The sequence below is a fragment of the Eriocheir sinensis genome, chromosome 5 (assembly GCF_024679095.1).
Source record: "Eriocheir sinensis breed Jianghai 21 chromosome 5, ASM2467909v1, whole genome shotgun sequence".
NCBI classification, from domain to species: domain Eukaryota; kingdom Metazoa; phylum Arthropoda; class Malacostraca; order Decapoda; family Varunidae; genus Eriocheir; species Eriocheir sinensis.
The window spans coordinates 11705004-11720816 of NC_066513.1; the positions used below are offsets into that span (position 1 = coordinate 11705004).

Below are 15813 nucleotides of genomic sequence, written 5' to 3' on the forward strand. Positions count from 1 at the left end.
CTGCTAAGCTATTCCACTCATCACACCCTATTTAGTAAACCAATTTTTTTTTCCCTCCCTGGATAATCTGTTCATTTAAATTTTTGATCTCATAGTTCTTTTTTTTGCTATCCTGGTGTTTTCTTAATCCTAGATAGTAGTCTGTGATTCGCCCCTGAGATGTTTTCCTCCCCATTTATTTTCTGATAAATTCTCTTAACCCAATCTGGTTTTCCTCCAGTCTTTTTCCACTTAGATCATTGTTTTTTCTAAGTGTTTTGTGTCCTGTTCTGTTGTCTACTTATTACCCTCTACTAATTACTTTTACTACTGGCTAACTACCCATTTCTCCTGGCTCTCAATCACTCTGGCTCTCCATCCTGAATCCCTATCAATAATCCCTCCCCACTTTCTCTTTTAGTGCCCCTTCAAGATGTCTTCAGGCAGTCTTTCAATCTTGGATAGTTTGGTTACAATATATCATCCTTCTAAAAAAAAAGTTTAACTGAAAACTAACCTATCACTATTCCTAAACTTCCAACCTCCAATTCCTCCTTCCCCTCCACCTCCTTAGACTAAGTCTAATATTATATTGTTATTTCTGGTAGGCTCTCTAACTAATTAAGGCTTATTATCTCTAAGTGTCTAACTTAGCATAAAGCCTCGCTTCCACATCTTCAGGTCTTCCTTCCTCTTCTATATTCCTATCCATTATCCCATTACCTCCCCCCCATACTACAAAAAAAAAATCCCCAGGGTACTGGTAACAAGTGAGGGGAGAGAGGGCATAGCTGGGCACGATAACAGAAAACCTTACTCCCGATAACCAATAACTGATAATGGAAAACCTTATCGGTGATAACCGATATTCATTAACTGGAGACACAAATATAGGCGATAACCAACATAAATCCACAATTCCGATACTAGCTAGCGATAAGTCCGGTAGGCGAAAACGATGCTGTATTGATATTTCAAATAAAAAACATAGATGAATTCAAATCTGATTATCTGTATTTTAGAAAACTTACAAAACATGAAAACCACATGTTGACAAGTACCTATGGATGGTAATACTAGAAACGCCTGAACCGGTGTTGTGTTATTTGGCGTCCCCACCGTCAAAAGCTGGCGCTTTTGTTTACAAACACTGGCCTCTCGTGAACTGTGTATGCTCAGACCAGCAAGCGTAGACTTGTACAGTCTCACAAAGCTTTTTAACCATAATTAAGAGTTGCTGGAAGGCTGAATCAGACATACAGTACCACTACCACCATCCCCGCTGTTTCTAGAACGACACTCTGTATGAGTTGTATTTATATGTACAGTGTCGTTCTAAAAACAGCGAGGATGGTGGTACTGTATGTCTGATTCAGCCTTCCAGCAACTCTTAATGTGTTAAAAAGCTTTGTGAAACTGTACAGGACTACGCTTACTGGTCTGAACATGCGCAGTTCACGAGAGACCAGTGTTTGTAAACAAAAGTGCCAGCTTTTGACGATGGTACACCAAATAACACAACACCGGGTGCCTTCAATACCATGGTATGCTCACAAACGAATATGGAATATCAAATTTGAGGCAGTGAATAATCATTTATTGTGCAAAGTTAAATGATTTTTCTCTTTGATATAGTGATTTTTGAGTCTAAACTTAAAAAAATAAGCTAGTGTTTTAATGTTGTTGATCTAAGTATGAAATCTCTTCACTGAAGATATTTCATACCCCGAAGTTTTTTCACACAACACCGGGCGCCCGGGCCAGGCATGCGCAGTAGGGAGGAGACAAAGTTTTTTTTTTTCTGAGGCGGAAAAAAGTAGCAGTTATCGCTAGTTTGGATACAAAAGTAACGAAGATACCGATATATATTTAAATAAGTAGCAGATGGCCGATAACCTGATTTTGTTATCAGCGATAAAGTATCACGATAACTTATCGCAATAACGCCCAGCTATGGGTACTGGTACCGTACTGTATAGCTGGTACCGTTAGTACCGGTATCTGTCCACCCCTATTGTTGAGTAGCGTGGCAGCGTGGGTACTGTATTGTTGTCAAGTGGCGCGAGGGAAGAACTGAGCTCAGCTGTGTGGCCATGTGAGTCTAGTTGCATGAGACATCTGGTGGCCACTCCATAAAATATTGCGTATAAGTGAAAAAACGTGTAAATCAAACATTTATTTGGATTTTGGACCCCGTGTTATTTCAAAAATGCGTAAACCAAACTCACGTAAATCGAGTTACCTGTATTACATTAGAGCATTGCCGTTTGGTAGGAAGCTTGACATTTCTATATAAAACTGTTAGTACTAATGACCATCCCCTTCATAGTAAACATCCCCCACCTTTTAATCATGCTCGTGCTACTAGGTTCACAAAATCCCTTAATAGTAGAGCTTTTCATATATACGATGCAATACTAATCAGTTTTCAAGATCATTTATCCCTGCCCTAATGAAACTATGAAACTCTCTTCCAGAAGAGGTTGTTAATTCCTGTTCATCTAATTTATTCAAAAGTAGGGTTAATTCTTTTCTTCTAAAACACCCTATCTCATATCCATAGCTATGCTGGGCCCTCCTTACAGAGACCCAATCACGTTTGGGGTTATAGTCATTTTGACTCTTCTTTGGGGCTCCCTCATAGTTCTGATAATAATAATAATAATAATAATATTTGCTAATTGATTTCTAAACATGCAAAAATCTTGTCAATTTTGGAGAAGGCTGCTGACTACATAATTTTACTAGCCTGGCTGCCTGCCTGAAAAGAAGTAGGAGTGAATTCCAAGCAATATAAGTTCATCACAAATAAATGTTCCAACAAAAGGAGAGGAAGAGGCAAACAAGCAAACAAAAATACTTAACATGAGTGTAGGCACACAATCACTTCCACCATCAGAGGAAATAACAAACAGGAGACAGAGGGAATGACAGAGGAATAGGAAAGGAGACAGACAGTCATACTGACACAGAGGCAGACAGGCAATGACAAACACTACAAGCCTAGACTCACCAACTTCCGTCCACGCAGAATTTCTGCCTTGATATCCTCCTCCAGAAAGCCAAGAATGCCCTCATCGTCATCGCCGTTCTGTGGCAGTCCACTGGCAAACAACTGAGGGGAAAGCATTTTTATATAATTATAAAAATTGACAATTTAGAAAATCATCCATTTCAAAACCTGATGGAAACAACTTCCACTACTCTTCAAGAAAGTCTACAGGGATTATGGCATGGTTTGGGATGAAAAAAATAAAAATTAAAAATAAATAAAATAAATAAATAAATGAAAAGAAAAGAATATCAATAAGATTAAATATAGAAAAAATAAAAGGTATGAGAAATGAATTGAGTGCAGTAACATCCCTAGAACATGCAGAGAACAGCTGGCAAATGATAACACAGAACCAGTTATGGAACAAGGATAAAAGTCTGCAATGTAGGTCATGGAGCCTGTGGTGGCTAAGAACTCATTAGCCCAGAACACAGGGCAAATGCAACACCCAAGTCGTGAGTGTACCTCCCCTAGGGACACATTTATTGACAAGCCTGAGAGGGAGGATGAACAGCTGGGTGGGGTGTGAGCCAACCTGGGCTGGTATTCGATCCCGGGGCAGAGGATTCATAGCTAGGCGTGCTAACCCTATCCTGGAGTGGCATGGTGTGAGTGAAAGAGAATGATCACTATTGTGTCCTTGAAGAGGTCGCGTAAATCAAAAACAATGTAAATCAAACAAGAGGTAGGTTTCTATCGAAAAAAAAAAAAAATTCACTTCAGAGAGAGAGAGAGAGAGAGAGAATATCCATATCACCGAGATATCCACTCAGGCACTCAGCCTCAGGCTCACTCGTGTGAGGAAGAAATGAGGGACACCATGAGCGACTGGCTAATATTGGTACCGGTACCGAGCAGTCTGGTAATGGTACCGTACCGTAAAGCTGGTACCGTTAGTACTGGTACTGGTACCATTAGTACCTGTACCTGCCCACCCCTATTGTTGAGTAGCGTGGCAGCGTGGGTACTGTATTGTTGTTCAAGTGGCGCGCGGGAAGAACTGAGCTTAGCTGTGTGGCCGCGGCACCGTGTGAGTCCAGTTGCGTGAGACATCTGGCAGCCACTCCATAAAATATCGCGTATAAGTGAAAAAACGTGTAAATTAAACATTTATTTGGATTTTGGACCCCGCGTTATTTCAAAGACGCGTAAACCAAACTCGCGTAAATCGAGAGTTACCTGTATCACACTGGGGCAGGGTTCACCATACCATTTACCGGACCTCTGTCTAGTAAGTTTCACAGTATCTCCACCCACCCGGTAAATCTACATTCATCAACCACTTACCGGAGCCGTGGTAAGGCCAAAAGTTACTGCGGCTCCAAGCACCCGTAACTGAGTTACCGCAGGCGTTGTAAGTGAGTAGACACTGCCTCGGCTCACGTTCGGAGGCAATTTTGAGCCTATGTATATTTTTACCTCGTGACGTGCCCTACACCATCAGAAGCAAGAAAGCATGCAGATTTAGGATCTGGGCTTATAAAAGCGATGTGACGAAAACCAGCTGAGTACGAAGGAGTTGAAGAGAAATAAATGAAAGAAAATGTGAACTCCCTATTCATTTAACTTTGATTTTTGTATGTGTATTTATATATTATTGTTACAATTTTATGCTAGTGTGATGCAGAATTTTCTCAGGAAGATGATGGTGGTCTCCATTTTTCTCAAAAATGAATGTCGGGGTCAGGAAATGGGGATGGAGTGAGGTGTGTGAAGTCGTCGGTTTGGGAGGAACTGGGCACACCAGTGCACGGCCTCAGGCCGGCTTCACTTGCAGGGCCACAGTCTATAGTATGTAAGTCTGTGGAACTGTCCACCCATATGACTTTTCCCTGCTTGTTAAAACACTGCAGAGGGAATAATGTTCTCATCTGTGACAGTCACCTCCTGTCTCAAGTTTCCAATATTCTTGCTGTGGAGTTTGACGTCATAGAATTTTGCTCTGACCTCCTCCACACTCCTCATGAAGCCACTCAAGCCATTCACCTCAGCAGCCACAGCTTCCCACGCCCACATCCATTGCTTGGCTGCACCAGTGAGGCATGATGACAATGGCCCCCTAGCCAATTTTGGTTGAGAGGGGTGAGTATGGGCAAACATTAAAATAATACCCACTCTTGTGATTGCGAGGCGCGCTGCTGGCGCTAGCGACGGAAAACTATGAAGGTAACATACAAAAGTTAAGAATATAGGCTACATAAGCGAATATATTTTTATTTCAAGGATAAATATACAAGTAACGTGCATTCATTCGTAAAAAACACATCTAATTGAGGGATTATCATGCTAATTATTTGTTTTAAGGCAGAATTTACCCCTGTACAATACACGTCTTGATTTTGAAGTCTATGAATTGGGTAGGCGGTGGCCGAACTGGTAGCGTACTGGACCCACATTCGCCGCGTGATGGACGACGTGGGTTCGAATCCTCACGCTACCACTCGGATTTTTCAGTCACCGCCGAGTGGCTTAAAACTACCCACATGCTGTCCTGAAGACCATCCATCAACCCGGACTCTAGAGGAAGCCGTCCAAGCGAATCAAGAACAAGCTCCGGGGGGCAGCATGAGCCAATGCAAGATGGCACCACTATAAACACTCGCCTGCGCCAGAACGGGCAGGGCCGACCATCAGGCCCCACCTGGAAGAAGCCTTGGGCCGACCATCAGGCCCCACCGGGAAGATGCCTACCGGCGCAATAGGCAACAAACGTTAAAAAAAAAAAAAAAAAAAAAAAACCCCGACACGTGAAAGCTGAAATGCAGTATCAAAGGTCGCACGTGATTGCCTATCCAGCCCAACCAATCATTGCTAGGCTGCGAGTTACCGGAGTGTTACCATACCGTTGATGAATCCCGTATTTGAAAGATGCCGCAGCTCTGGTAGCGCTCCGGTAAATGTGAGAGATACCGGGGGCGTGGCTGGTAAGATTGATGAATCCGGGCCCTGGACGTTTTCCTCTAAACATTGTGGTTATGGCAAGAGAGAGAGAGAGAGAGAGAGAGAGAGAGAGAGAGAGAGAGAGACTTATTAACACGTTAACCGTGTTTGAACTTCCCGCCGCCTCCTCCTTGCCGCGTTTGGTTCACCTCAGCGCAGCCCTAAATACCACGCGAGCCCCCGACTCGAGAGGAGGTGTGTAGCTTCACTCTGGTTATGAGCCCCTCTCGTGAAAGGTGAGATAGAGAGGATGAAGACAAGGAGAAAGAAGGGTGTGGGGAGGGAGGGTCAGAAAGGAGATTCAGGTCAGGTCAGGTCCATACCTGTCACACACACGCAAGGTGAAATGAGGAGGATGTGGGGAGGATGGGGCAGAAAGGAGTCAGATCAGGGCTTTGGTCAAAACATGACCCGACTCAGGTCAGGTCACACACACACACACACACAGAAGGGGAATGAGAATGGTGTGGGGAGGGAGGGGCAGAAAGGAGAGTCAGATCAGGGCTTTGATCAGGATATGACCTGACTCAGGTCAACAAATGACATTACTCTCCCTACTGCCCCTCCCTCCCCCCACCCTTCTTATTTCCCTTTCTCTCTGTGTGTCTGTGTGTGTGTGTCATGACATGACCTGACTCTCCCTTCTGCCCCCCCACCCCACCCCACCCTTCTAATTTCCCCTTATGTGTGTACGCACACCTGGAAAAGTTGCCGGTTGCCCAAGCTGCCGCCAACGCAGTGGGAAGAAAAAGACCCAGTGTGACACCAGCTTACGGACAACCAACAACTCACTCCCGGATGGGCGTACGGGTGTTGCCAATAGCCACAACGTTTACAGGAAAACGGCCAGTGTGACACCACCCTAAGGCAGTGAGGTCGCTGATTGGGTTAGCGCCAGCGATGACGTCATCGGACTCCCAGTGAATCACAAGTGTATTTTCAGAGCTCAGCCAATCGTAAGACTTCACCTGTGGCTTTAAAATGACTCGTTCTCTCTTCCTGTTTTCTTACTTTTTCCAAGGTACGTATTTTGAGATACAGGTAACTTGATTTACGCGAGTATTGTGTCCTTGCAGAAGTCGCATAAATCAAAAACAATGTAAATCAAACAAGAGGTAGGTTTCTATCGAAAAATAAATATTCACCTCATTCAGTGGAGAGAGAGAGAGAGAGAGAGAGAGAGAGAGAAAGAATATCCATATCACTGAGATATCCACTCAAGCACTCAGTCTCAGCCTCACTCGTGTGAGGAAGAAATAAGGGACACCATGAGCGACTGGCTAGTATTGGTACCGGTACCGAGCAGTCTGGTACCGGTACCGTACCATATAGCTGGTACCGTTAGTCGGTACCTGCCTCCTACTATTGTTGAGTAACGTGGCAGTGTGGGTACTGTATTGTTGTCATACCTGTCAAGTCTTACGTTTTTTGCGTAAGTCTTACGTAATTTCGGTGATTTTCCAGTCTTATGGCATAAGTTGAAAATCAAACGTTTTTTCTCCGCTTGCGGTTTTTTTTTTAATATGTTTGTTTTAAACAATTTGAAATATATTGTATGCACCATATTTAAATTCATGTGAGCGTGCTGAGTAACGGTTACTGTTACGGTTAGTGTGTGTGTGTGTGTGGTGGGGGGGTGCAGGGGGGAGGAGGAGGTACTTCGTGCACCCTGCTTGAGTCCATCGGAACCATACCTGGCAAGTCTTACATTTTTTATACACAAACTTATGGTCTCTAACACAAAATCTTATGGCAAGACACCACAGTAGCTTGACAGGTATGTGTTGTTCAAGTGGCGCACGAGAAGAACTGAGCTCAGCTGTGTGGCCGCGGCGCCGTGAGTCCAGTTGCGTGAGACATCTGGTGGCCACTCCATAAAATATCGCGTATAAGTGGAAAAAAACATGTAAATTAAGCATTTGGATTTTGGACCCCGCGTTATTTCAAAAACGCGTAGACCAAACTCGCGTAAATCGAGAGTTACCTGTAACAAGGGAGTAAGGGAGGAAAAAAGTGAGCTCTGGGGGGGGGGGGGGGGGGTGGGAGCATTAGCCAATTACAATGACACCACTATAAACAGTTGCCTGTGCCATGACGGGCTCGGGGCCAACCATCAGGCCCAGATGGATAGTCTACCGGTGCCATAGGCCACATGAAAAAAAAAAAAAAATAAATAAAATAAAATAAATAAATAAATAAATAAATAAATAAATAAATAAATAAAATAAAATAAAATCCACAGGTCAGAACAAATAAGCACTTCTTTAGTGTTTTCAATACCTCGAGTTTCACGATCCTCAAGTTTAGCGCTATACCTTCGGAACGAAGCGAGCGCGAAACTCGCGAGGGTACTGTATACAAGCATTGAATGATACTGCATATGTTGACGTGTGTCCGGCTATGCCGCAACAGCGCGGGACATTAAAAAATGGACTCCAGGAGGGAGGGGCTTTAATTTTATGAAAACAAACTTCACCACATGATAATTTATGCCTTCCCAGGCCTAATGAGTTGAAAACCTCTATTTGTCCGATTTTAAATTTATTCCTCGAAAAATACCCCGTATCCGCCCGCCTTAACCCCTTCACTATGGCCGGGCCAAAACAGCGCCCCGTGCCGTATCTGGGATCGCCGCATGTGCCAAATTTCAAATGTTGCTATTGAATATAACAAGTTTTCAGCCATAAACTCAACATAATCATCATGTATTATATATGAAAACATGCAGAATTAAATGGTGCACATAAAGAAACTCACTACGGCCGGGCCAAAACAGCACCCCACGTTGTATCCGGGATCGCTGCGTGCGCCAAATTTCAAATGTCACTACTGAATATAACAAGTTTTCAGCCATAAACTCAACACAATCATCATGTATTATATATGAAAACATGCAAAATTAAATGGTGCACATAGAGAAACAAATTAATTGATAATTTTGAGATGTAAGCATAAATATATAGATAAAATAACTCGCATATTGGCTAAAGTGAGCCAGGACGCAGTATGCACATCCTCGGATATGGTACGGGGCATGCAAGGACGCAGTATACGCGTCCTCGTGTTGAAGGGGTTAATGGAGTCCCAAGGAAAGGGCACCAGAGTAGATTAGAGGCAAGTTCCTGAGCCATACAGAATTGAATCTACAACTATAAAAAAATGCATACCATATGCCTCAAGGAGCACCTTTATGCTTTACTAGAAAATCTATCAACAAATTTTTGCCTGCAGGAAATTCTTTTAATCACAGCCACTTTTTCATCAACACATTAACCCTCCAAAAAAAGACAGCAACCCACTTCATGCCATCCCAATAGAGAGACTAAGGGTGAAGAAACAGCCGTCACAATAAAGGCTGAGGGTAAAGGGCTACTGCTGCTGCCATTGTGTGCAATGCAATGACTTACTGAGCTGAGATGGAAAAACCTTGGTAAAAACACACATACTTACCAGGCAAAAGTAGTGCATCCTAAACTTCCTCAGCACAAACATCTTGCCCAGCATCAACTCATCGTCCTCTGCACTGCCACAGAAGCAGCAGGCATCATCGCCACCAATTCCAAGGCCACTCCTGTCCCGATTCCGACCGCTAACCTTTCTCCGGCTGAACAGAGAAGTGCAAGTAGAATAAGTATGGAATGGAGTGCTTTGGGTAAACTCAGTAATATGAAGAGCAACCTGCTATCCCCCCTGATGGGAAAGTTGTACAACCAATGTATCCTGCCAGTCCAAGTGTCATGCCCCGGGATTTTATTTTTCTATTTTCTCTATTTTCCAACACGTCCTCTGTGTGTATCGAAACACACGAGAAATTAATCAAGCTCAGGGTATTCACCGGCTGCCTGGGACTGAACCCACGACCAGCGTGACAGGAGAGCCACTCCTTAACGAGTTGGCCAAAGAGGTACCCCACTGGCTAAGTGGGTTATGGGAGGCTCGTTCATCAGGCATAGTCGCCGCACTACACAAGCATAAAACATATAACAATAAAAGAAACCAGGAAGAAAATAGGAATGTGATGGAGAACTTCTAGTAAACACAGAAATCTCACATAGCAACATGCTACTCTACCTGACAAGAAAGTTGTACAATTAGTGTATCCTGACACTCCAAGCATGTGATCAGAAGCTACCGTATTTGACAGCTTATAAGACGCACCCCCCAATTCGGGCAGGCATTTGAAATAATAATAATAATAATAAACGGGTTTAAACTATGAGTGTCAGGTGAAGAATTTTCGCCTGACACACTTAGCCCTCCCAACTATCGGATCATTTTTTAAGTTTCATATGTATTCAGATCCTTATTAAATCCCAATATTTTACATTTAACACCCTTAATATTTGCTGGAATCTACCAGAACTGGTCCTTCTTAAACTCAAGAGTAGCTTTAAGAAGTAAACAAACATGGTGCGACATTGTCAGAAGGGGTAACAGGTATAAAGTTTGTACATTATATTTTTTGTATTATTCTACATTGTAATTCTAGTTATTATAAAACATTAGGAAGCGAGAAAATAAATTTTATTTATTCTCTATATCGTTTTTTTAATTGAAATATTTTGTACACTTTTATAACAAAAGAAAGTGTGTCTTGCGTGTGTCATCAGGTTTGGTGTACAACTGTCCGCTGGTTGCTTAAGTACAATCATGGTCAAGCATTGTCACTTAAATTTTCTTCCTGACTGGTGTTATATGAAAGTGATAAGTACTAATGTTATATACTGTTACTTTGGAAAAGAGTTGTGTTGTTGGTGTAGAAGCAATCGCCATCTTGTTTACGTTTGCGGAGAGGTTTGCGGTTTAATTGAAGTGCCACTGCAGCACTAAAACTTCACTAGCCAGTGACCCAAAGCTGAACCTTGACCTTATAAGACGCAGGCTGATTTTTGGGGACATTTATTTTGAAAAAGTGCATCTTATAAGCCATCAAATACAGTACTTGGCAACTCTAAAAGATTGTAAAAAGCTAAAAACAACTGCAAAAAAGCTGAAAAAAGCAATAATTAGGGTGCAAACCATTGTTGATGACCAGCCCAAAAATGAGCCTCAACAGCTCGCTGTTGTCACACTCACCTTGTGTCTCCAGCATTCTTCTGCTGGACTTCCTGCGAGGAGGTGGCACTCTTCCCATGCTTGGCCAGGGAGGTCAGCTCAGAGGTGCGTTGTTGACGGAAGTGGTACGGGGAATTTTTGCTGCGGGATGAGTCACCAGGAGGAGCGTGGCGTCGTAAGGGGTAGGGCGTCTTCCTTGCTGGGGTGGATGAGGAGGAGCGTTTACTGGCATACAAGCGATGCCATATGGTGCTCTTGGGAACACCGTGGAGTGCTCCAGCTTGTGCAGCAGTCAAGCCATCCTCACACACTGCCTTGAGGGCCAATCGGTACTGTTCTGGGGTGTACCGCCGATTGGCACAGCTTGGAAGAGGGGAGAGTGTGGACATGGATGGCACCCAACGCGGGGAACTGCGATCTGCATGGAGGATGGAAGGCTTAGTCATGTCACAAAATAAGAACATAAGGAGTCTGCAACAGGCCGGTTGGCCTATACAAGGCAGCTCCTGTACACTCAACCCCACATTACCTCACCATCCATGGCTTTATCTAACCTCTTCTTGAATGTATCTATGGTATTGGCACCCACAACATGGCTCCCGAGTCTGTTCCATTCATCCACTACTCTATTGGTGAACCAATTCTTGCCTATGTCTTTGGTGAATCTGTATTTGTCTAACTTAAAACCATTGCTATGCATCCTACCTGGCTCTTTAACTATCAAAATCTTATCGACATCCCCTTTATTAAAGCCCTTCATCCATTTATAGACTTTGATCAAGTCTCCTCGCAACCTTCGCCTTTCTAGAGTGTAGATTTAAATGCTTCAGCCTGTCTTCATAAGGCAAGTTTCTCACCCCCTGAATCATCTTTGTCATCCTCCTCTGTACAGATTCTAACATATCCATTCTATAGTAGGGGGACCAGAACTGAACTGCATAATCGAGATGAGGTCTAACTAGTGCTAAGTAAAGTTTGAGGATGACTTCAGCGCTCCTATTGCTTACACTCCTTGAGATGAAACCCAGTACTCTGTTTGCCCGATTTTTAGCCTGAATGCATTGAGCCCTAGGACGGAGGTCAGCGCTCACTGGGACTCCTAAGTCTCTCTCGCCCAGACCTGCTTAGAGGAGTGTTATTTAAGGAGTAATTGTGTGAGGGGTTATTCCTGCCTACACTCAGAATGCTACACTTCCCGACATTGAATTCCATCTGCCACTTCCCCGGCCAATCATACAGTCTGTCAAGGTCATCCTGGAGAACGCTAGCGTCCCTGTCTGATTGGATTACTCTACCGATCTTGGTATCATCCGCGAACTTACTGACATCACTACTAATTCCTGTGTCGGAGTCATTGATGTAAATAATAAAAAGCAGAGGACCCAGTACCGACCCTTGTGGGACTCCACTCACAACACTGCCCCATACAGATTTTTTACCATTGATTTGCACTTTCTGCTTCCTATAGTCCGGCAAATCTTAAGTGGCGGCTCTGACGTAGACAGCCCGCTAGACCCTGTTGCCACGTCTCCAACTGACCTCGCACACCGTGCCTCTCTCTCTCTCTCTCTCTGTGTGTGTGTGTGCGTGTGTGTGCGCGCGAGAAAAGTGGGGGTGTACTCGATTCGGGGAGTATGGTGCACGACAATGCATAATAATAATAATAATAATAATAATAATAATAATAATAATAATAATAAACCTCTTTAAAAACAACGCACCAAGACTCTTTACCCCTTAGGTGGTGTGGAAGTAAGGTCAAAGTGTAATATTTTACTGTTCTTAGCTCACTCACTCCCTGGCCATCTCCAGCGGAACCCCACCATTCACCTGCATATGACTCATATCAGAATTTGCTTGACGGTCCTGGCATTCAATATATATGTACAGTCTCCATATTTTATCATAATTATGCCATATAGCTGACATTGTATGGCAGATGGCAGACACACACCAAAAAATGGCAGAAATGCGATAATTAAAGCAGGCAGAGCAACTGGCAACTGCGGTGTGTTGGGTTGAGTTGAGCTGACAACGCTGCGGTGGCAATGCTGCCAAGTGTTGTACAAATTTCTTTGTATTCACTCACAAATAGAGAATCAATCATAAAAACCATATTTGTTTTTATACTAGAGTGAGAGAGAAAGAGAGAGACACAGGGAGAGAGAGAGAGAAGGATTTGAGAGGCACGGTGTGCGAGGTCAGTTGGACACATAGCACCAGTGTCTAGCGGGTTGTCTACGTCAGAGCCGCCACTTAAGATTTGCCGGACTATACTACTAAACCACGCCCTGATCCAGTTCAAAACTTTCCCACCTACGCCTTGAGCCTGTAGTTATAGTAAGAGCCGGTGATGGGGAACTTTGTTGAACGCTTTACTGAAATCTAGATACAATATGTCATAGTTTTCATCTCGGTCAACCGCCTCGATTACTTTAGTGTAGAAGGACAACAGGTTGGTAAGGCAAGACATACCCTTAGTGAACCCATGCTGTGAATCATGAATCAAATTATGCTTTTCTAGATGGTCCCGAATGCTCCCGGCTCTCCTTCTGAAGAGCTTTGACTGCCTCATTTGTTTTTCTTTTGCAAAAATCTACTTTCTTCTTGCTTTTCTCCCCCTAGCAAGTGGGAAAATGCAATTACTGAGACACCAAATAAAAGGACAAACCTTGCCTGGCATAACCTAACACCATTAAACACAAACTTATCACCAGATGAGGGAGGAAACACATATCTGGCAATTTTTGTAAAAAATAAATATCACATCACTAAATAGAATATTGCAACTCATCATCATCAAATGCCACCCCAAGCATTTTCCATATTTTCCCATTGGATGTTCCCTGCCATGCAGTACTAAGTCCATTCCTGATTTAACCAACACTCAACCTATTTCATATAAAAAGAGCCTACACCTTGAGCATAGTTAGTGGGTGCGGGAGTCTTCATAACAACCGTAGCACATTGATTTGTGTTTGATATTATTTATCATGGCTATTTGTTAGCAAAATTACTTTAATTCTGTATAAAATAACAAAATAATTTTTATATGAATACTTTTTTGATAGGGATGCATTAATGGGATTCACATTAATTTCAATGGGGATATTCATTTTGGTTTACGAGTGTTTTGGTATGCGAGCAAAATTCCATGACGAATTAAACTCGTAAACCGAGGTATGACCATAGCTGGGCACGATAACAGAAAACCTTATTCCCGATAATCGATAACTGATAATGGAAAACCTTATCGGTGATAACAGATATTCGTTAACTGGAGACACAAATATAGGCGATAACCGATACCGATATAAACCCACTATTCCGATACAAGCTTGCGATAAGTCCGATAGACGAAAACGATACTATATTAATATATCAAATAAAAAATATAGATGAATTCAAATTTTCATTATCCATATTTTAGAAAACTTATGAAACCTGAAAATCACACGTTGACACGTACCTACGGACGGAAATACTAGAATTAAACGCCTGAACCGGTGTTGTGTTATTTGGTGTCCCCACCGTCAAAAGCTTTACAAACACTGGTCTCTCGTGAACTGTGTATGCTCAGACCAGCAAGCGTAGACTTGTACAGTATCACAAAGCTTTTTAACCGTAATTAAGAGTTACTGGAAGGCTGAATCAAACATACAGTACCACTACCACCATCCCCGCTGTTTCCAGACCGACACTCTGTACGAGTTGTATTTATATTTACAGAATGTCATTCTAGAAACAGCAAGGATGGTGGTACTGTATGTCTGATTCAACCTTCCAGCAACTCTTAATGTGTTAAAAAGCTTTGTGAGACTGTACAGGGCTACGCTTACTGGTCTGAACATGTGCAGTTCACGAGAGACCAGTGTTTTTAAACAAAAGCGCCAACTTTTGACGATGGGACACCAAATAACACAACACCGGGTGCCTTCAATACCATGGCATGCTCACAAACGAATAAGGAATATCAAATTTGAGACAGAGAATAATCATTTTTGGGGCAAAGTTAAATGATTTTTCTCTTTGTTATATTGATTTTTGAGTCTAATGAAAAAAATAACCTAGTGTTTTAATGTTGATGATCTAAGTATGAAATCTCTTCACCGAAGATATTTCATACCCCAAAATTTTTTCATACAATACCAGGTGCCCGGGCCACACATGCGCAGTAGGGAGGACAGCGTTTATTTTTCTGAGGCAGAAAAAAGTAGCGATTATCGCTAGTTTGGTTACAAAAGTAACGATGATACTGATATATATTTAAATAAGTAGCGGATGGCCGATAACCCGATTTTGTTATCAGCGATAAAGTACTGGTAACTCTCGATTTACGCGAGTTTGGTTTACGCATTTTTTAAATAACGCGGTGTCCAAAATCCATTCAAATGTTTAATTTACACGTTTTTTTCACTTATACGCGATACTTTATGGAGTGGCCACCAGATGTCTCACGCAACCGGACTCACACGGCGCCGCGGCCACACAGCTGAGCTCAGTTCTTCCCGTGCGCCACTGAAACAACAATACAGTACCCTACCCACACTGCCACGCTACTCAACAATAGGGGTGGGTAAGTACCGGTACTAACGGTACCAGCTATACGGTATGGTACCGGTACCAGACTGCTCGGTACCGGTACCAACACTAGCCAGTCGCTCATGGTGTCCCTCATTTCTACCTCACACGAATGAGGCTGAGGCTGAGTGCCTGAGTGGATATCTTGGTGATATGGATTCTCTCTCTCTCTCTCTCTCTCTCCACTGAATGAAGTGAATATT

At 42.9% G+C, this 15813-nt stretch overlaps 1 protein-coding gene across 1 annotated transcript; it reads right to left on the reverse strand.

Moving 5' to 3' along the window:
- Positions 1-2710: 2710 nt before the first annotated feature.
- On the reverse strand, positions 2711-11475 carry LOC126982975 (uncharacterized). The gene is made up of 4 exons (XM_050835347.1): positions 11051-11475; positions 9425-9578; positions 2993-3094; positions 2711-2740 (listed from the first exon to the last, which is right to left on the reverse strand). Exons 1-4 carry the CDS (start codon positions 11473-11475, stop codon positions 2711-2713), a joined length of 711 nt encoding a protein of 236 aa, XP_050691304.1.
- Positions 11476-15813: the final 4338 nt, after the last annotated feature.

Bases quoted from the DNA above. Each gene is read 5' to 3' on its own strand.
- LOC126982975 (XM_050835347.1), bottom strand. From the start codon at position 11,475: ATGACTAAGCCTTCCATCCTCCATGCAGATCGCAGTTCCCCGCGTTGG. The intron at 3,095-9,424 runs GTAAGTATGTGT...CTTTCCCCTCAG, and splicing joins GGATGCACTACTTTTGCCTG to TTGTTTGCCAGTGGACTGCC. The intron at 2,741-2,992 runs GTGAGTCTAGGC...ACTTCTTTTCAG, and splicing joins TTCTGCGTGGACGGAAGTTG to GCAGGCAGCCAGGCTAGTAA.